The sequence below is a fragment of the Ambystoma mexicanum genome, chromosome 8 (assembly GCF_040938575.1).
Source record: "Ambystoma mexicanum isolate Mex_15411 chromosome 8, UKY_AmexF1_1, whole genome shotgun sequence".
NCBI lineage: Eukaryota > Metazoa > Chordata > Amphibia > Caudata > Ambystomatidae > Ambystoma > Ambystoma mexicanum.
In genome coordinates, this window is record NC_090929.1 from 111,403,054 (window position 1) to 111,425,185 (window position 22,132).

A 22,132-nucleotide genomic window follows, 5' to 3' on the forward strand; every position below is an offset into this window, starting at 1 on the left:
TGCCGCACAAGGTATCCCAAATAATCATATGGTCCTTCTTATATATTTCTGCATATAGGAATACATCTCAATGAGAAAAATTAAAAAAATCCCCTTCCATGATGTAAACTAGCGTCTCTTGATAATACCTATGCACAGGTAACCATACATAATCGTCCATGAACCAAGCTAAACTGCCTAACTCATGGGTATCCTTTTTTAGTGTTTTTCTAAAGTACTTTTCATCCATAAACCAAGCAGAGTACAAGTAACCTTTTTATATATTTTTTTATTTTTTATACGTAAACTTAACTGACCGCCTAAAGAAGGGGTGACCTTTGTATAAAACACAAACGCAACACTGAGCAGAACTTCCCCTTCCCCTATATTTGCTTTATAGTCGAGTCTATACTTGCACTCCGTGATCTGCTGAAGCCCCCCAGACACCGACTCTCTAACAATCTGCCACTTTGCCGTCCAGTCTGCTTAGTGTCCCACGGGGAGCGGGGAGGGATTCCTCCAAGGCAGCTCCTGACGACCTCTTCAATTATTCCCATGCGTGGTCTTGGGTTCGATCCTCGCGGGTCGCTGCCTAACCCTTCAGGGATGGGGATTGGTCAGTTTAGGAAAACTATATAAAACTATATACATAATACATAGGGGTTAGTTTGGTTATTGGATCGTCATATCTGGTGGCTCCTCCTATGACCACCTCTAAATATAATCTAAACAAATACCAAGTTGCAGGTTAACAGGGAAATTATTGCCCACTTCAACATAGTGTGCCTTAACGTAAAAGGTAACTAAGGATTGCACAGAAAGTGTCTTCCCAGCCTTGGGACCTTGGACAGCTACCAGACTGAGTGGAATTACTCAAGGCAATCGGGAACGATAACAAAGCTGCTGTATGTTCACATCATGTTGCCATCTCTGATCGTCTAAGTCCTGAGAGCGTACATCCAGCTTTGAACCTGTGTAGCAATTGTATCTTTCCACCTCTGGTTCGATGGGAACAGCTTTCCTCCAACTGCCTCGAATCAATAGGCACTGTCCTAGTCTTCCAGGCCCACGTGTGTGTTCACCACGGAATGGAGTTCTCCTGCTTGTAATTATGAGGATGTTAAGCTATATTCCTTGCAGGTGTCTTAGCGCCTTGGTAAACTGTAAACTTTCCATCTCTCCTCATCTTTGACGAGGATGTACACTGTGTCTGTGCTGGAAGCTCTGTTTGCCTGCCTTCTGCAGAACCAGCCTGTCAGCTTCTCCACGTATTTCAAGTATGTCTTGCCTCCCCTATTCACTTCAGTGCACCTATGGCTTCCATCTTTGTTCTCATGGCCGTCCATGTTAGTCGCAGTTAAGCATGTGCAATGATTGTACATATTCTTGGCGTCTTGTCATCTCTCATTTCTCTGCCTTTGGGCTGCAAGTTGAGTAGGGGTCACGAGGGCCACAAATGGACCTCCGTCTTCAGTCTGCATGTGGAAAATTGAGAAGACTATTGCCTTTCTATGCCTGGTGTAAGGGTGCAGAAGGAGAGGACTGACACACAGGTGGCATTGTGATTGTTATAGACTTTTATTTAGTCGGGGTAAGTTATGTTTTCTCTTTATTTTCTATTTCTAAGAGGGGTTTTCCTGTCTCACCTACATTTTGTAAGGGTTCTGTCAGAATGACCTTATAAATCAATAGCCCACCGTCAAAAACCCCTACTTCTTTCCCTTAAATTCTATATTAGAAAATAAAGATAAAGTAGTCCTTCTTGGTCCAGTCTTCTGGACTGGGTGAAGACGTTTGTTTCCAGTGGTTGGCTTCCTCCCAGGGGAATGGCTCCCTTCCAGGGGTAAACATTTTGTGGCAACAAAAAGGCAAAGGTTCAAACAGTTCTCCTTGACAGATGCACTGTACACCTCCACTTTCTTTCAGGGTAAGAATAGGAATCCCCAATAAAATGAAATGGACACCCTCAGATATTTACAATGTTGACAGAATGAGGCCGCAATAAGATTATGCTGTAATTGGAAAATGGTATAGCAAAACAAGAGGTGATGGCTTGAAGGTTTCAAATAAATCGTAACCTCTGGCATTGCTCTGGGCAACCCTCCAGACCATCATTCTTTACCTGCCAAGCCATTACAAAAGGGGAAAGACCATATGCAAATCAGGCTTCGTCCCACTCCTGAAGAGGCAGTCCAGCACGAACTGCTAGGTTAAATTATAAAATGCTACCCTCAGATGGGCAGCTGCTTCAGAAACACTGTGATTTGGTAGCGTAAGTCTAAAAAGTGATGAGCATTGCCCATATCGAAACACATACCACATAACACATAATACAGCCTATTACAGTAGTCGATTATAATGTAAATCAAGCATATTATATAATGTTATTTATTGTGGCCTCTTGGTAATAGGATAAGATGATGTAGGGTAGGAGAGTAATAAATGGCAGTAGAGTTACAGGTAGAGATGAGGCAGTGTTCCATAGCATGTTCAATGCCACACATTTACGCACGGACTGACCCCATGTGCCCAGCAGTTAGTTTCAACTGCTCTAAAAAGGAAACCCATTAGTTTCAACTGCTCTAAAAAGGAAACCCATTTTGCATTTACTGTTCACAGGAATACCCGCCCACCCTTACAGAGGCTGTTGAATCCTTCAATAGCACAGTCTTTGTCCATTTTGATGCCCCATTATCTTGAGGTGTGATTTAATGTAAGTTATTGGAACACTGTCCAGGACTACAGCCTGTGCACTGCCCATAAAGCACTGATTGAGGTTGTAGAGATTCTGTTCAACACTCATCTGAAATGTCATGCCCAGAGAGAAGCTTTAGTGATCTTCTGCTGATAGTCTGAAGGTATCATGAAGTAGACACTGACAACTGAATAAGAATTTTAGTACACACTTGTATTAAATAAAAAGGCGGGTTGGAAAACGGGCTAACTTGCCCTATGCTAAGGTGGGATTTCCCTACCTAAATAAAACTAATGATAGTCTGTGTCAGGAAGTCCAGAGCAAATGTCTGCCTGTGTCCAAAACCTGTACTTGCCCTCACATCTAATTGTATACAACGTGTAGGGATGTCAGCATCAAATAAGAAGTGGTCCATTGAAAGTTCAGTGCTTCTTCCAGCTCTTGGATAATAAAGGGTTTTCCCTTACCCAAGTTTCAAACAGTTCACTTCGCAAAAGAGGGGTTCCCTTTACAAAAGAGGGGTTCCCTTCCCCAAGCTTTCGATTCTATCAAAGTTCCAAAATAATCAATTTCCTCAGGATAGTCAATGTTCCAAAATAAAACAATTCTTTGGTTCACTTCCTAGCTCTTCAGTTTGGTTACCTTTCACCAGTTTATAAAGTTCAGCTCCTCAGTTTCAATTCACACGGGTTTTCCTTTATTCATTCACAAAGTGGGTTTTCCTTAGGTGCGTGTATTCAGTCTAGGTGCAGTTGTCGGACCACAAGGTCCACCCATTACAGGTCACGCAGCCGACACCCATTTCTTGCGTCTGCTTCATAGGAATTTTACCACAGTTCCAGGTTCACAAGAAGGCTCGACTTATTCCTTTCACTTGCCCTTGAAGCTTTATTGTTTCCGCTTTTATCATCATTCACTGGTTTAGTAGCTTTCACTTGCAATGACCAACATAAGCTTCCCAATACACTGTCCTGCTAGGAAACTTATTCACTGTTTCAGGTCTTCTGATTTCAACCTCTGACACCCTTTGGCCAGGTTTGCATACAGATTTACTTTTCTCAGCAATTCATTTCTTTTTTTAATAATGTGCAATAATATCTGCTTGATTCTGGGCAGTGCGCAATTGACTCTTGGCAATGTTCATATCAATCATTCACTTATGCTTGTTTACTTAGCTTTGCTTATTACCATTGCTTTCATGACAGTTTATAACCAATTCACTTCACTGGTATCAATACTTTCTCTGGTTTCATTACAGTTCATTATTTCGTCGTCGTACTTATTCTGTAGTTTCCCCAAATTGAGTTAAATTAGGGATTTTGCTTAATTGCAGTCTTTCTTTTATCCACTTGTCATATATAACAACTATACCCCTGAAACCTGTGTCGGTACGCCCCGGGCTCCCAGCGCTCCTGGGCAGACTCACCAGTATTGCTTGGCATGTCCAACCTACGGTGTGGGGCTGCAGCACTTATCATGTTTCCGGGAAGCGTTCTCTGTCCTCCCAGGCCTCTTGCAGCTTCGTGGACAGCTTCTCTCTCGCCCGCCGGTATAACCGATGCACCTCACTGCCGCCGTGACACCTCCAGCTCCTTCACTGCTGTGGTTCATTCAGCAGTGATCCTCCGGCTCTCACCCGGCCTCTCCAGATGCTTCTCCGGTTCAGAGGGAAGTACCAGCTTTCCTCTGCAGAGCTTTCTCGCGACGGCCTGCTTTCCATTTGGCTTACCGCTGCGCTTGCTCTTCATCCATCTCTGGCTTTTCTGGACTTCTCAGGGTTTTGCTTCCACACAACTGCTCTCTCCTTCACGTCCTTCTCCTGCTTTTGACACTGGCCTTTAAATATACTGCCAGCTGGATTAGGTATTCGATAACTAGACTGCGCAGAGTTAGTTCAGTAGTCTGTTGTCAGTCTTTGTTGCATCTTCCTCGTCCCAGTACCAAAATGGTGTTTGTGTGATGTATGGTTCTGGTGTCTCTTCCTCATCCTAGTACCAAAGTGGTGTTTACTGTGAGATAATTCATGCACAAGATAGAGAATGGACTGGTAGTAATATACAAAGGCTTGGGGGGACATTGGATTCATGGGAAAAGGGAAATGGGGACGGAGGGGATACCGTGTCTCACCCAAGGGTGCCTCAGCCCCACTTTCAAGGTCTTCTCCTCCCAGGTGATCCTTCCTCGCATATCCACTCCCATGGTCAGGATCCAATAGCGACGGCCTTTCCCTGGCCAGCTGGGAGGAGGATATGTTGGGGAAAGAAGTGAGGACGCCCTCAGATTCCTCACAATAGGTTTAATCTTCTCGGTGCTAGCCAACGGTCTTGGAGAGTTTCGGAAGACTATCTAGGAAAGAAACTTCACTGACATGCCCCCAGGGACATTGTTATTTTGCACATCAGATTTTTCATTTTTTTTCTTTCTTTTCTTCCCCGATTTGATGCTGTTATATTTGACAGCACTGTAGCCCATGTTGGTTTTGAGCTAGTCGAATTTCTTCCAAATCTGAGTTTTTTTTGTAGATTGCAAATTGATGTGTTCACTCCCTTTGGAGGATAACATCTTATTGTTGTTTCTGTTAGGATATGGGTACACATTTCAATTGACAAGCTCCTGCCTGGTATAAGTGTTGCTGGCCCTCTTGTTTCTATACATGCATACATCTCACCATTTCTTACTCACTGAGAGTCAATTATCACTTGTCGGTGCCTAGTGACGATGATGGTACTAAGCTGCTTAAATTCATAAAAAAATTGCAAAAGCATGTCATCATTTGAGGATAAAGGAAAGGATAATTTGCAGTAAAATTAACCTACAGCGTAGCGATTTCAATGTTGTTTTTATTAAAGTGATATTGGTTAGCCATTGAACCATCAACTGGTTTGCAGTGTTAAACTTGTAGGCCAGCTTTACATGATGCTTTCCTAACAAAAAAACAATCTTTTATTAGAAATGTTTCTCAAATCAACTTTCCAAAGACCTGTTGTTCACACAATCAAATTTAATCTGTGTGGTATAAATTGCTCTTTTCGATTGACCGATTGTTTTAGATTTGACGTGCTTCATCTGGGACCCTAACAGCAGGTCACTCTATTGTGTTAGGGAGCAAGTGGCTTTAAATTGAATGTCCGGGATTGCTCAGGCTGCTCAATGTGTGCTTGGATCCTAGTGCTTGTTTTAAAACCATGACCATTTTTAAAGAAGGTTTTTTGGTTGACAGAAGAACTTGGAGTAATACGTAAATAGTTTTTATGCAGTGGTTGGAGACTGTTGTGGAATGGGCCGCATCTTTTCTCTTGGTACAGGAGACACTTCGTACCCATTTGTATAGACTTGCCTCACGTATTGCGGTAGTGAGGGGAGCGGGTTTGCTAACTTAGGATTTTGAAAGTTATACAATGTTTGGTTGCAAAGTCCAGAACACACATTGCTTATTTGGTAAATATGAAGAGCAGATCAGGGGATGTCTGCCTGTCCCATCCTTACTCAATGTGATATGTGGCATAACAATGGATGCATCTTAGCAGGGATTCGAGTTACATCCAAGCTGGAGCAGGTCATGTAAAAGCACAGGTTAGATGAATTCTGTAATTATCTAGTTTTACATAGTCATAACTCTGTATACATTGTATGTGTTTTACATGTGTTCATAAAGGGAGGTTTTGAAATGTAAATTTAAAAATTGTTGTTCTGTGTTGTTAAATGTTTGTATGGTTTGTGTTAAACCCGTTAAACAAAACATAGTAGTAAACCACAAACCGCTCCTTACTTGTGTAAGCTGTGGTGCTGCCAATATGGTTTTAGTTTGAGAAAGCACCATTATGTCCGATTTCGCCAAATGTATGTGCTCACAAAGCTCAGGTGTGGAATAGGAAATGTAGGATGAAGTTGACAGTTGTAGATCCTATTAGGAAAGAAAGTGTGGCAGAGTGTGAGTAGATTGTCCATCTAATTCTGCCCGCCCGCACTGCCACAGCTCTGGCCTTTTACCTGCATTCATTGCCATCCAGGTCAATGGGCCTGAACCAAAAGCAGAGTCTGTACCACACAATGGGAATCATTGGGCACCTACTTGCCAATGTACTGTAGTTGTAGTGAATCAATCAGGCTTAAAAGTTTGCTGCATGGGGCAGCCCTTCTCATGAGTTTCATGGCTTTAAAAGGAAGAGATGAGAGTCTACGTTACAAGTAAGTCCCCACCGTAGTTCTTCCCTATGCTTTTCTTTTTGCCGCTTGTCTGAAGTGTGGCCTTTCCATGATGTGTGTTTATATTGATTTTGTTGCATAGTGGACCTAAACGTTTTCCATGATCATTCTGCATTTGTACTCCAGAGACCAGCCCTAATGTTTAGACCTAGTGTAATATCAATGGGCTGTGAAGTCCTAGGAGACGAATGGGTGTTGCTTCCATTTTAGCCTAACCTAGAACTAATGACCTCAGCTTGCATACATAGATGTTCTGCGCTTGTTTGCTTTACTTGTGCCGCAGGTTCTGATGGCTTCTGTGCTGACCATCATTCCATAGTGCCTGTGTTATTCGTGATGACCGCATGGAAGGTGATTATGGAGCGTATGTTTAAGCATAGGATATTTGAGTAGACCTAGTGTGGAAGGCGTGCTCCCTCTGCTATACTGACGCACACCAACATCTGTTTTTCAGGCTGGATGGGGAAGAGAGGAAGGAGAAGCTCCTCAAAGAGGTTCGTCCAAGTCCTTTAGAATAAAGGCAAAATGGTGCATTGTATTAAAGACTTAAATTGCTATAAATCTGATACCGTGATACATATGTGACACTCCTCGTCTCTTCCGCTTTTCTTCTGCTCCTCCCTGTCGCCCCCCCCCACTCAATGGGTGCTACACCCGTCTCCTTTTCCTAATAAGCCTCCCATGAGTTCTTGTTGGCGATGGGGAAGACGCTACAAGCTTATTGAGCTATGCGTGGCTTGGCCTCCGCAACGTACTAATCATGAATGCGTCCCTTTCACAAAAAGTTACTGTGTTTATTCCATTAGCAACATTAACACTGTGTATAGACTCATAGCATTGAGTGGCACCCCAGGAGTCCTCACTTCCACTCCCCCCTACTTTTGTCCAGGAATGATTATTAACACCTGTATACTCGCTTTTCCGATTTCATGAGTGAGTGTCAGCAGAGGTGACATTCTTAAAAAATACATTTACTCCACAAATGATTAATTCACATAGTGGTAACAGTTTGACATCTTAAAATTTGGAGATGACTAGGAACGTGTTTCTAGGTAAATCCTGACCCTGGAAGACTCCCTTTGTGGAAGGCTATGTTGACTCCAAGCTTCTAAAGTTCTCCAGTCCTCTTTTGTTCTTTATCATAGCAGGCGTGGAACGCTGTCATATTGTTGCACGCCACACCATTCTGACAGGCAGACAGTGATTGAGTTGCTAACGTTTTGAACTATATAGGTTTTTGGAGCCTATGCTGGTCAGAATGCAGCAGTACTCTTTTGCCGTGAGACAATATATTTGCTCCCCCGAAGCCCCCGCCTCCCTTCGCAGTAAAGCTCCCCTACTCCCTTAATCACTGCAGTGTCACACTGCCTGCAGAAAACTTTGAAGGGGATGATTCAACATTACTACCCGTTGAAAACATATGAGGAGTTTGAGAACTAAATTATCTAGAAATGTAAGAATGTTTTCCATGGCAGCCTCCACTTTGTACCTTTTTAGAAGCAATACCCAAGCACCCCACTATCCAGATCCAGGTGGTGCGTTGGGGGTGTCGCAGTCCTCCTCAGTGGTCAGTTGATTAATGTGACACACATACCAAAACAGTTTGATACTTCTCTCTTCCTCCCACATGTATTTAAAATGTGGCTTCAGGAATTGGACAGTTATGTCCTTGGAATACTGGTTGTCATTAAAATCTACACCACCATTTAAACAAAAAATATCCTGCAAGCTTTATTGCTAGTAGATTTGAGCAAAAAAACCTTTTACATTGAGAATGTATAGGCGATGAGATCCATGGCATAAGTACAACTGATAGGGGTGCGGGGGGGCAACTAGTGGACCCCTTCTCAACATACCCATTTTACTTGGGCTGTAAGTGATTTGGAGTCTGTACAAGTGTCCACTCAGGACAACCCCACTCGGGAAGGTCCCAATTCTTGAACAGTTCATTATGCGTCACTGTGTGCTGTAAAACCAGGCCCCTTGATATCGGCCGCTTAACTACTCGAGAACACATTTATTACAATGAAAAATTTAATGAGGAATTTCAAAAATGCCTTAATAACCTAAACCTAGAATAAAAATAAAAAACGAATTTATAAAGATGCAATTTAATTTAACCAAAAACGCCTTAATATCAAAGTAGGAATGTATAAAGCCGGTGAAAAATATGTATTCCCATGGGGTGGTAAATAAGTGGCGTAGAGAGGGCAAGATGTTCTATGGTAGGGCACCCCTGTTTAAAGGCCGTGTGTGAGAGGGTATTGAAGCAACAGCCTCTGTTTAAGAAGCTAGGTATGGAGATGGGTACTGGGGGGGAGGGGGTAAGGGGTTCAGATTGGCTTCGACTGGCCTGCTCTTCACCTGTGCTCACTGCTGCAGAAGTGGCAGGTGAATGTTTAGGATGTTGTGTCATAACATCACCACCTGCTTTGTCAATTACTACAGGAATTTATTTTAAGGTAACTACATTCTGTCTCCATGATTGGTGACATTTTTCAGAACAAGAAATAGAATGTTTTTCGCCTTGTGTTTCTTTTCTAATAAAACGCAGAAGAAGCACATTTTTGGTCATTTTATATTTCAGTCTTTTATTTCAGGTGTAATGTAAACCTGGTTTAAAAACTGCCTTATGATTTTGTCTAAATGGAAAATTGACATGTTAGTACTCTGCGTCTGCTGCCCCAGCATACAACATTCTATGCAGCAAAGCACACTTTCTTAAAGTAATTTGTAAGAGCTCATCCCTCGTATAATCAACTGATTGCGGGAAAATAACCCACACAGAGACAGTACCTCTAGGGAAAGATCGAGGTTTTGACCGATTTTAAAATTATTTCGTATTTCCAGTTGAGGCAAAGGCAGTGGATTCTCAGATGAAGTGCTAAGACTAAAAAGGAGTGATCGCTATTTATGGCCTTTGTGGATTTAATAATTAAAGAAATCTAGAACTAGGGCGAAGACCATTGTGGGGGACACACTGAGCCAAAAGCAAGAATGACTGAACTAAGGGCCATGGCCATGGAAGGTCTGATGGGCCATAGCGGGCATCTTGAGGTGAGTGTGACACAGATCTTTGCATTCCCTGAAAAAGGTCCAAAATCTCGTTTGGGCAGCCCATGAATGAGGTAGACCACAGAAGAGAGGCTGTCCAGGGATGCCAAGTGAATTTAAAAATGCTCTTGATGTTGGTTAGGGGCATTGCTTTAGCAGAGAGGCAATTTCTCTTCAAGTTCGAATACAGCAAAGTGCGCAAAGAAGATGTGTGTGTGTATAGGTAAGACCCACGTATAGGGAGGGCATAATTGGAATGCCAGGGATGTTTGCTTTTTTCAGCTTGGCCTCCTTTAATGCAGGTCTAAATAAATGGGAAGATGATTGCGTTTTTGATGTTAGGAGTTTAAAAGGGGCAACCTTGTCTATGCCAATCTACAATCTCTTTCAGAGAATGCCAGGGATCATGTCGAGAAGGTGGAATATACATAGCCAGGGCAGATGAGAGGGGAGGTCAATTTGTAGGAGAGAGCTTGGTTGGAGACCCCAACCCAGGAACGACCATTTTGTTCATTCTATGTTAGGTGGAAGCAGTTCATTCATGGCTGTGAGGTCTTCGGGGTCCAGACCAGGTCATGGGTGTGGCCGTTGTGACGAATCATGGGAATTTGTCCCTTCTCCCCAGGTGGAAGCCTCTGCACACCCCCGCAGTGAGATGAGCCCACGCTGCATATGCCTTCATTAGCGGTAGAGGCAAGGGGGACCTCGACGGGAGAGACTCCCCCTTTGGGGACAAGGACTCCCATTCCCAGGAGTAACTCCCTAGAGGGCCTTGCAAAATAACATCTTTAAACCATTTTGATGAAAATGTTTATTGGGAGCATGAAATGGAAAACCTCCTTCTAAGCCCCCATTCCACTGGGACTAAGAAGAGGATGCATGGAGAAGAGAACCCACAAGAGAAAGAGAGAGAAAAAGGAACAAAGAATTGCACTGGGAAAGCCCCACAGCTACGTCATTCCCAAAAGGGGAGGGGCCTGGGGAAATGAAGGAAGAGCCAGCAAATTTCAAAAGGGCGCAGATGCTGACTCAAGAGCAAAGCAGAGACGTGCAGCGTCCTGGAGATATGAGAGACCGAGAGCTGACATCTGACAGACGTGCTACCGCAAGATGCATGGCGTTCCGAATCCAAGACAGATGGAGAAGCTGAGAGTGGTGGAGTGACCACGGGAGGACTGTGGTGGACCACAGGTCCTCGTAACCATGCCAAAACCAGTCTGACACACCGACTCGCAAGAAGCCAATACCCGAGATACCCGATTGACATCTAAGCTGGTGAAAGGACAAGAGATGCCAGGTCAGGAGAAGAGGAAGCTGATCCTCTACATATGAACACCCTGGTGACGTAAGCCCTAAGAACTGAAGTCAATGGGGATAACAGGAGACCTGGGGAGTGAGTGAAGAGCAGTATTACAGGAATGCTCATACTCGTCACAGTGAAGAGAGAGAAAACCTAACGATGGAGAATGAGAATCATCATTGGGATACTTCTACTCCTCTCAGGCTAGAAGGAAGGGTTGTACAGCAAGTACAAAGAGAAGTGGAAGAGGTATATTTTGCCAAAGACCCAATTCATACCAAGAAGGCCTAAGTGAATTAACAGAACATGTTCTACAAGAAACCTGAAAACAAGTTGGACTTTGAAAAGAGATATCCAGAAAAAAGAGAAAGGGAAACCAAAGACGATTGAACTATTTAGGAACCTAAGAAATAGCCCAGAAGGAAAGGTTAATTGTCGGATCAATTCACCAGGGGAGGAGAAAAGAATCCCCTATTATCGAAGAAAACAAGAGAAGAAAGAAAAGTTCAAAGCAATAATAAATGAACTGTAAGAACTGATCAATGTGATCACTAGAGATTATCTGAATATGTATTGAAAGTGGCTGAACGATCAGTCAACAGACCTCAGAAGGGAGACATTCTCATGACTTTGAGTTGCTAATGGTGGTAGGGTTAGAAATGGACGGTTTCATTTATAGACATTCACTGATGACTGATGAGCACCTTAGCTAGTTTCGTTAGGTAGGGACACCTTGTAGAATAGGGAAAGACAGGCTTTATTAATTTTCTTTAATAAATATACCCTTCAAATGTCCAATTGCAGTCTGCGTCCTGCTTCTGACCTTCCACACTATCTACATTGAAAGAGCTGACTACGTGTTGCTTGACTAAGGATTGTGGACCATATGGGTCATGAGTGGGGACGAGGGCAGAACGCAGTATTTCAACCAGTGATAGGTCTCCTTTAAATAAAAGGAGGATGGTCCTTTGGCCATCTGTGCTGTGGCATTTGCTCAAAAAAGGAATATGACCTCATTGGTAAAATAGGTTGACCGGCTGCACTAAATGCCAATTGCATAGATTTTGTGCACAGTATTTTTAAGGGCTACCTGGCTAGACTCTTGATTTGCCACCTTGGCATACTGTTAGGAGGGCTTAGTTTATATTCTATGACAAAAGCCACATTAATAGCTGAATTATAAATTGTTTTAAGGTAGCACTTCCCGGATTCCGATCATTGCTGCCCTGGCCCCAATGATCAATGTAAACTGATACGCGCTGTGCCAAATCAGCAATTTGGTGTCTATAAAGAGGCAAAAGTTATAGTTTACAAACTTGCTGTGGAGCGAGAAGTAGAAGGTAGATGTCTTGGCACCAAGCAGTGCATAATTGTTGCCAACTGGCACAGAAGCAACTTGAACTACCACTAAGGGAGAGGAGTACAGATAAAGAGTCGCTCTATGGGAGTGATCGTAGGGATTGGCAAGGTTTTGTGACATGCCAGACTCTACCTTGGCATGGTTAGTCACAGACTGACTTGTATTCCTTCAATTAGGACTTGAATTGTAAGGGTGGCAGGAGCTGCTCACTAAAGTCCTGTGTAAGTAAGAGAGGTGAAAAGTGGCATGGAAGGGTTGTGAGCGGAGCAAGTACAGAACATGCAGCGAGCACATTCTCCAAGTAAAACAAGGGAAGCTCAAGACATCTAGATAGTTAACTTGTTGAGGCAACTCCAAAAAAAGAGATGGGAAAAATAATCAGAACAGATGTAAATAAAATGATCTAAGGAAATGAGCCGAAGGATGGGTTTCGCCTTTAGCACAGACCAGGAAACAGACACAGGTGACTATTGATATCAACAAGTTGATATGCAGACTTCCGAAAAGAGCTGAGGTGCCGGGTGAGGCAAGGACTTTGAGGAGAAGTTTGGGGAGCAACAAGGGGTCTGTGGTAAGGCTATAGGTTCCAAAATGATGAACAGTTCAGCAGGAATGGGATCAATCTAGCAATTGGTGAATTTAAGAAGCATTGCTACCTGAAATGCAGTTAGTCTGTCATTATAGAAGTCTTCAGCCCTTTTGGGAGGCAATGGGCCATTTCAGTTGAGTCTTAGAACTGGAATGTTTGTATTTAAGTGCTTCTTTAGTTCTGGGTAGTCCTTCATCTTTGGTCAGTAAAAGATGACACACAAGAGACAGTGGAGTGCTCCAGGTACAGCACACAAGCACAGACAGTGGAGGGGGTCTTCTCTGATATGACTTCCTTTGCAACAAGATAATGCATCCAAAAAAAGGACTGTGTCGCAAACCCCCCAAAGAGGGATCTCACTAAGGGTGGGGCGGGGGGGAAGGTCCTACAAATGCTGAATGCTGGGGCGCGGTGAAGATTCACATGCACTCTTCTTTATTCTTTCAAAATTCCAGAGATTGGAGGAACTACATTGATTTATGAAAATAGGCCCTTTGACCCATAACAATGAAGTGGGGGCAATAAAACCGAGAAATGCAGTTTCACCTGTTTTATATTTTTAGGCATTGCTGCTCTTTAAATCACTTCCGGCTGTATCTCGCTCTCTCTCTCGCCTGACTGAGTGTTGCTACCCCTCGCTAGCTCTGCTACCCTTCCCCGTTCACTTAGCTCTCCCACCCTCTGGCCTGAGCGCCACCCTATTAAGGGATACAAAGGATTCCTAATATTATAAGTTTCCTCCCACCTCACTTTCCACTGTCTTTTTGCATACATACCACTGCATTTCCATTGTGTAAAACCAGCACTGTTGCCATTTTTGAAATTATTGATGTGAAATGTGGTTACCCTGTCGCTGCTTATAGTAAATGCGTGTACACAGCCTTGAACTCTGTGTTGGGGCTCATTCTTTGCAGTAATGAGATGTGCAGTGTTTTTTCTAAGGCATTGGTATTTTGCTGTCAGTGTGTTGGGGTTAGCAGATGTGGGAGGGGAGGGGGGGGTGAAATGTTTGTGTGCCACAATTCTTGCTGATGGAAAGATCTTGATGTTTTGCCGTCTTGTGTGCGTTGTCGGAGGTGCTCCAGCAGCGCCCCTTTCACTGCTTGGCCAGGATCCTGGAAACAGTGCACCTTGCATGTAATTGACGAGACCTTGGGTCAGCCTCCCGCCTTTGGCTCGAGATCTGTCGTCTTCCGGGGGCGTTTGTGAATGGAAAGGTTGCACCGTGTGCATGTCGTTTCCTTGTTAATATGCGCTATAGAAAGTGCCTTCAGGTGAAATGTACATTTGTATGCAGATTCTTAGTGCAGAATAACCACCACAATAAGATGAAGATACTTTGCACATGGGTTTGCACAGCCTACCACAAATACAGCAGCGTTTAGCACAGACGTTTCACAGCCAAGAATTATCCAATTAGTTCTCCAGCTTTCATTGTGGACCTTGTTTTTTTATTGTGGTTATTTTAAATTGTGTTTTTATAACATGAGCAACAACATCTTTTAACTATCATCTATGAAAGGAATTAAACGATTCAAACTGTGAACGGAACAACACTCGTTCAGCGTCCCTTTGGCACAAGTGTAAATAAGTCACACAAATGGTGTATTGATTTTCTTTTTTTTTTTAATAGCCCGTTCTTACACATCTTCCAGAATAAAATAAGCAAAAAATGTGTAGAAAAGCTCAATCATTTGTCTTTCCTCACACGGGGAATCAACACCTGTAAGTGGTTAGTTAAGATTTGCAGAGGGCAGAAAGTGAGTGCACTGCTCACCACGAGCTATTGGCGAAGGATTCATTTCTCTTGTGAGTAAGAAATGGTGTGGTGTACGCATGCTCGGAATTAGGTGTAGGAGTTAACTAGAGGTGATATGGGAGACATTTTGGTGTAAACATTGCTGCCGGGATGGGTGGGCATGGGCGTGGGGGGTGTTGGCCTTGCCATTGCTCATCACCTCTGTTGCGCCCGCAGGTTCCGTTCACCCTAAAATCCTCTGCCAAGTCTTCACCCGTGTTGCTGCCCACATAGCATTAGTTCTTTGTTGCCATGGTTGCACTTGCACACTTCCCCATTACACGGCGGTGTGGGGAGGCACTTTTCGTTTCAGACGCCTGGGGGCAGGTTTTAAGGTGACTTTGCCTGGGGTGTGCGGGGGGTGTGGGGTGTGGGGTGTGGTGTGTGTGTGTGTCTCAATGCTTACTGTACCAATGGCCAATACAGTTTGCCACTGGTACCCCTAATGACCCTGCCTCGCGACTGGTGTTCGCGTTGAAAAGGTTATCTTTTTTATATTTTTTTATATGGTTTGTTACAAACCTTTAAAAAAAAAGATGTGTGTGTGTATATATATATATATATATATCACACTTATTTCAGCTGAAACAACCACAAGTGATCTCAAACAGAAATAAAACAATCTGAGGCTTTACTCAATTTACAAAGCATTGAGATTTCTTAGATGACAATTGATTTTTCATTAAATCTCTTAATAATAAATTCTAAGAAAGATGTTAATGCGATTGTTGGTTTTCTTTTTGAGTCTTCAAAACATAGAGCCCACAAGTCGTCGGCACTCAATGTTTGATGATCACCCAGAACCCTGCCCAAGTAAATAATTCTTGCTTCTCGCAATGCAAAACAATATAGAGCCAAGTGCTTTATGGACTCTGGTTCGATATTACACAGAAGACACTTTTTATCTTTTGTTGAGCCCTTGTCCCAAAGTGCCAGAACTTCATTAGTTTTAAATGCATTCAAACGAAATTTCAGAAATAAGTCTCTCTGGCGTTTATCCAGAAATTTTACTTGATATTTCTGGATTTCGTTAAGTTTTTTGCTTCTGGTGGAGACAAAAGCATCTGTTTTTGTTTGTGTCTAAGCTCGCCAGTTTCATACCAGTCTTGTTGAAAAAGTTTTTCCTTAACTTTATTTGGGTTTGTGTGAAGCGTTTCCATCTAAGTCGTAGTGTTCCATTACTTGCTCACATCGTGTCATCCACTGTGCAAGCACATTGGATTTGTCTAGGCCATCTGAAAACTCAGTATCTCAAATTGGGGTAGGGTCGGCTTGATGGTTATTTTGCGATAGACGGCCAACATGTTCCAAGAGACTCTTGAACTTAGGGATGTCAAGTTTAGTTCGTGTCTTATGCACACCGTTGGAATCCCTTTAGGCAACCACAGAACCTTCGACCAAAACATGTTTTCCAGTGTGTCAAATTGTGTCCGGACATCCCAAGGCCCAATCTGCACCATGTAGCATTGCAAGTAATGCTTTTTGTTTGTAAAATCGTATGGCTGGCAGCAGAGAGAACTTCCCATATTTCTTCTGTAGGGCTGCTGCCTGTACGGCTAGTTGGCGACATGTGGCTTTAATGGATTTGACCCAGATCATATCATTATGGCTGGCACTGATTTGTATACCTTAGTATTTGAGACCGACCTCACCTGTTCCTTTCCCAAATACCATTTATATATTTTTTTTCCTTGCAGTGGATTTGTGTGTTACCAGATTTTGCAGTGTCAGAATTTCAGTTTTCTTGGTGGTAATAGTTAGGCCATTTTTAGCTAAGTATTTTTCAATTTAGTTTCGCTCTAAACCTATTGGCGTAGAGTCCAGCAAAACCAAATCATCCGCATAGAGGATCCAGCTTATTTCTTTAGTGCCAATTTTTGGATGGAATGCGGCGATGGTTTCAAACTTGTCCCCTATGTCGGATATAAATAGGTTAAATACGATGCGGCCAAAGGGCATCCTTGTTTAACCCCACAATATGTTTTAATTAGGTTAGATAGGGTGCCTCTCCGATCCAGCCAGATTTTTATGTTGGTATTGGCGTGTAGATCTTTAATTGCCGCCAGCAGGCATCTTCTCCCATAAGAGCTCACGGTTGATGTTGTCGAACGCATGGGAGAGATCAATGAATGCTAGATAGACACATTTTCCTGCCCTTATAGCTTCCATTTTCATGATGTTCAGGATGAGAAGGTTGAGCCCACAGCCTACCCCTTTCACAAAACCGGTTTGTCTAACGTCAAACCTCCCAATAGATTTAATCCAGGCCAACGATTTCTGTTGTAGCAGTGTAGCATAGACCTTGCCCAAAACGTCCAGAAGAGCAATTGGTCTGTAATCCTTGGGATTCGACCTGTTGCCCTTTTTGAATATTGGGACAATTTTAGCAGACTTCCATGATGCTGGAGGTGATTCTTCTCTCACAATCCTTGCAATTATTAGACCACACAGCTCGGCCCATTTTTCTGTATATTTAAGGGTAAAGTTTGTCAAACCATCCGGGCCTGGGGCTCTTGATGAACTTGCTCTGTTGATGATACCTAAAATATCGTGTTCATCAAATGATGGATCCCATTTGTCAGTTGTTAAATCAGCACAGTCAGCTAGTTGGCCCTTCTTGGCATAAAGCTCAGTATAGTGTTATTCCCAGCCACTTGCAGTTACCATGTTGAGTTGCACCACAGAGTCAGGACAGGACTCTTCCTTAATGATCCTCCCAAAATTCGAGAGCGTCTTTTTTTGCAAGTCTCGTCAGCATGGCTTCGGCATCATGTTGTTCGAGCTGAGGTTTGTGGGCTTTCAACCAGTTATTATATTTCTGTTTAGCAACTCTTGCTTGTATGAGCCGTTCGGGCAGCTCCAGGTGTACACATTGCCTGAGTTCTTGTCGGAGTGCTCTTTTCCTGTGCGCAATTGTGACATCAAACACGTGTTTTGGTTTAAATGCGAGATTTCGCAGCTCTTGGTTCCCCACAGTAAATTGTTTTAACAAATTCACGTGCTCGAACTGTACGATTCGACCACCGTGTTCACTTCTGATTCTGTTCATTTTAGTCGAATCCTACTACAGTCGACCACGAGTTCAGGCCTTCTGCTGATAATTTTCATGGGTTCCGTACCTGCTAAGTTTATCGTGGCTAGGTTATGATCACTCTGCGGTGTGTCTGTGATTTGCATTTTAATGGCGCGTTTAGCAAGGTTAGAAGACAAAAAGAAATAATCAAGGACTGATCGTTGATGGTCTCTTTTCCATGTGGGTTGAGCTGGTATATCTCCCGTGGTATTCCCATTCATCAGGTGGAGTTCTCTTGTTTCCATCTCTTCACACCATCTAACAGATAATTCATCCCTGCGATCTTTTCTTTGTTTCCAACCGTACCAGCTTATCTGGAATTGAAACAGTGACAAAGAAAAGGTAAACCGCCCAAGAGATGCAGAAGTAATACTGCTGTATCAGGAGAGGAACATGTGAGCATGAGAAGTTAAGAGATGATATAACACTCACAGTTCAAGTGCTGCGTCAAACAAAGCACACAAGTACAAATATGTCACAGCAAACAAGCAGGACCCTTCCCTCCCCAACTCTGTTCCAACCATATGTTTGGGTCAGTGGTACCAGCAGAGCAGTACCAATGGAAGGAGCTCTAATGTTATTAATGCCTGAACTGTTGGGAAACTTTACAGTGAAAATGCTTCTTAATGTGCTAGAATTACTAGATCCAAAGTATAGATTACAAAGAGTTATGTTTTGGAGTGAATATATTTTCACTCGCCTAAAATAAATCCCCACTGGGTACTGGAATTTCTTTGGTACTGCCTAAAAATCATTTTACGCTCAGTAAGTAAAAGACTGCCACTTGAAAATCTTATCTGAAGCCTTGCACACACATAAATACATGCATAAGCTGTACTACTGCGCGAGGAAATGAGATTGCGTTTAGCTGTCGAGCAAAATTCAGCACCTCCAGCCATGGTACTGCACCAAGCCAGAGCGCAGCGCCTGCCCTAGAAGCCCTCCAGGGAAGCTTCAGCCCGCCAATGCGGCTGCAAAACCAAACTTAACACTGCAGCTTGCAGGCCCAGAAACACAAACAAAGTGCGCGCAATCCCAGGCTTGCTCTGGCCAGGAAGTGCGCGCGGCTACCGCTGGGACAGTGACAAATACTGAGGGAGATACTGCACATGTGGGCCGACAACGGCAGCGCCAGACTCTGCCAGAGGAGCCCGGCTCCTGCTCGGCCTGGTGTTGTGAGCTCCAAGTGTACATTGGCACAGCACATTTAATGCCTGATTCATGGAACGTTTTCCTATGGGATTGCACCATTATAAAACACTTACATGAATCAGGCCCTTAATCGGCAGACCAACCTCTTCATGAGCTAGTGCCTAGTGTACTCTCAGCCTAGAAATGGGGAAGTTCACCTCTGGCCCGGCCGGGCCTGATTGGCTGGGGCTTAAGTCTAGCCCTCGGAGCCTTGGGAAATGTAGTTTCTGCCTGTCTGGCTTCCAGCATCGCATCATTCGAGTTCAGGGGCAGTGTCAATCTCAATGCTCAAGTTTTTTCGCAGCTCAGCACCATGCCTTCTGGGCAAGTATTTTTGTTTACGCTTAGCATGCCAAATGACACAGATGGCAAAGAATGTCTTTTATCTTTTTGGCTCTGAAGTGCCAAACTCTTGTCACCCTTGCTGAAAACCAGACGCTCCCAGCCTCCCTATGTGCCTTTATTTGTTGTGTGTAGTACCAACTTGTTACCTTTTGACCACGTAAGAGCTCTTGACAAGCATGCAAACCTATTATTGGAATTAAAGAAAAAACACTGCCCCTGCACTGCAAGTGGCATTATGCACCAGGGATGTACGTTGGTGGGGCCAAGTATATGTAGTGCCACAAAGGCCATTGCATAACGTCTCTGAGCCAGTAGACCACTATGCTTGCGATGTACGGATTATAGCTCATCCAGTAGAGTGCATGTTCCCGTAGATCTGTGTGAAACCTACAGCCGAGGCGTGAATCCGGGGATGAACAATCCCACTCTTCATCTCTACAAAGTCATTAAATAAAAAAATAATTGCCATTGCATTGGGTAATAGAAGCACCGCACTATATAAGAACAGCTTCTTTTTATTGAGCAACATTATTGTACTTTCTCTTTGTCAAAATGCTCAGGTCAACGGACCCACTACCCCACATGCCTTCCTATCACTTGTTTGGCGAATTGCCTTCAAGAATATAACAGAGTCGAGAAAGTTGGATTTTTATTTTTTTTCATGATCAAGTCTGGTCTTTTTGGTTGCTCGCAAATGATTGTTTCATCAGCAACAAAAGTGTTTCATCAACATTTTTTCTTTCTAGTATTAAACTCTTCTTGGAGGTTTTCACCAACCACTCTGCTTTGTCAAGAGGGCAACATTTTTCAGATGCTTTCTCCAGCCTATTGACTTTGTCAATAAATCAATTTTCTGTGACATTCTGTCCTATGTAACAATTGAGCCTGGAACACTAGAATGTAGAGCATTTCAGGTAGAATGGTAACAAGATGAATCATCCATTAGCACCCGGGGCGGGGGCCGCAGCCAATCAGATTCCGCAGAACACAGGCTGAAATCTCTGATCTCGGCCTGCGTTCTACAGGACCCGCAGGCTGCCTCCCTGCCGCGGGCCGCCATCGTTTAAACATTCATTTTTTTTTTAATGTACACCTTCGTCCATTTACCTTTTGGCAGTGACGGCACTGGCTTCCTTGTGAAGCCCCACTTCCTTTTCCATGGTGTCCATCTTGAGAAAGGATTTTCCTTCGTTCAGCGAGACGCGTGGGTTTAGCACCTAAGCCGCGCTAAATTGCCGCTTTGGTATCCTGGGTGCTAATGGCCTTAACACCTGATCCGGGCAGGCCTTTAACTCGGGTGCTAATGCCAGATTAGAATGTGCATCTTTAGAAGCACAGAGTAACAAAAAGAGAGCTGACTTGAAGGAAGCCAGTTGGAAGCCCGTGGGGCACAGATAAGCTCTTAAATAAAGAAGCAGAAAAAAGAAATGTTAGCTACCAAGGGTCTAGACGACGTATCCTCCAGGATTAGGAAGTGGGTGGCCAGTCTGCAGGATTATGTATGGGAGGTGGAGTATGTACCAGGAGTTAAAAACAAAGCTGCAGATTGTATCGATTGACCAATGTGGTTGAGGAACAAGGTGCAAACAATAGATGTGATCAAGTGTTGGTAATTGAAATGAATCGGGATGTGGAGTCGGAAGAATAATGGCGGGAAGCCGTGTCAGAAGATGAGGTATTGAGGGACACAAAAGAACTTATTAATTATGGAATGAACAGCACCAAAATAAGGAGAGGTGGTTCTATACCTGATGCCATGAGACTAGTATTTGATGAGCTACGCTGGAAGGGAAATATGTTGATGAGGGGAGACAAGCTAGTTCCTCAAGGTGTGAGAAACAAAATATTGGTTCGAGCACATGAAGGCCATCGGGGTATGACAAAGACTAAGCAGTTGTTGAGACAAGATTATTGGTGGCCATGTGGAGAGGTTGCTGAGAGGATGTCATATCTATGAAGAATCTGGCAACATCTCTGTCACGAGGGTTGAGCCAATGACATTAATGCCCATTCCTGAAATTCCGTGGGAGTGGGTAAGTCTGGACATTGTGGGACCGGTACAATGTCAAACAGGTTTAAAGTCCTGTATTCAGTGCTCCAGATAAGATTTTGACATGGGAGTATTTTATTCCCTATTTTTTAAGTTGGGAGTAAAATTTCTTTTTTGGGGAGTAAAAATGTAAGTCCAATTCCCAATGAGAGTATTTTATAAGCGGTTAAAAATATTTAACTAGGAAACAGAAATGTTTTTGCAATAATTATTTCTTTGCACCTATTTATTCATAAAAATTAAAAGATACATGTTTACTTCTGCTAATCACTAGGTAATAATAGCAGTTTCTTCCTGTGGTAGAACGTGAACTGCTGTTCCAAACATATCCATGGAGCTGTGTGAGTGAACTTGGAAACCCCCTGAAAGGAAAAACGCTGCTCTGTCCGCTTTTGCGAACACATAGTAAGATGGCCACCAGGTTGCCTCATTGCACTATTGGGGCATAGAAGCAGACCTAAACAATGAGACATTACCTAGGCAACGAATATA

General features: G+C 43.4%; 1 protein-coding gene across 4 annotated transcripts in view; it reads left to right on the forward strand.

The window, feature by feature from the left end:
* The window catches only part of SCAI (suppressor of cancer cell invasion), an 877,065-nt gene that overhangs the window by 87,667 nt on the left and 767,266 nt on the right, over positions 1-22,132 (forward strand). For 2 of the 4 annotated variants that reach the window (XM_069609434.1, XM_069609435.1), the window contains exon 3: positions 7,335-7,374. The exons of the other annotated variants lie outside the window; for them this stretch is intronic. In XM_069609434.1, the coding sequence (XP_069465535.1) occupies positions 7,340-7,374 (35 nt within the window). In that variant the 5' untranslated portion in view covers positions 7,335-7,339. The remainder of the gene's footprint in view (positions 1-7,334; positions 7,375-22,132) is intronic. 4 annotated transcript variants of the gene reach the window in all.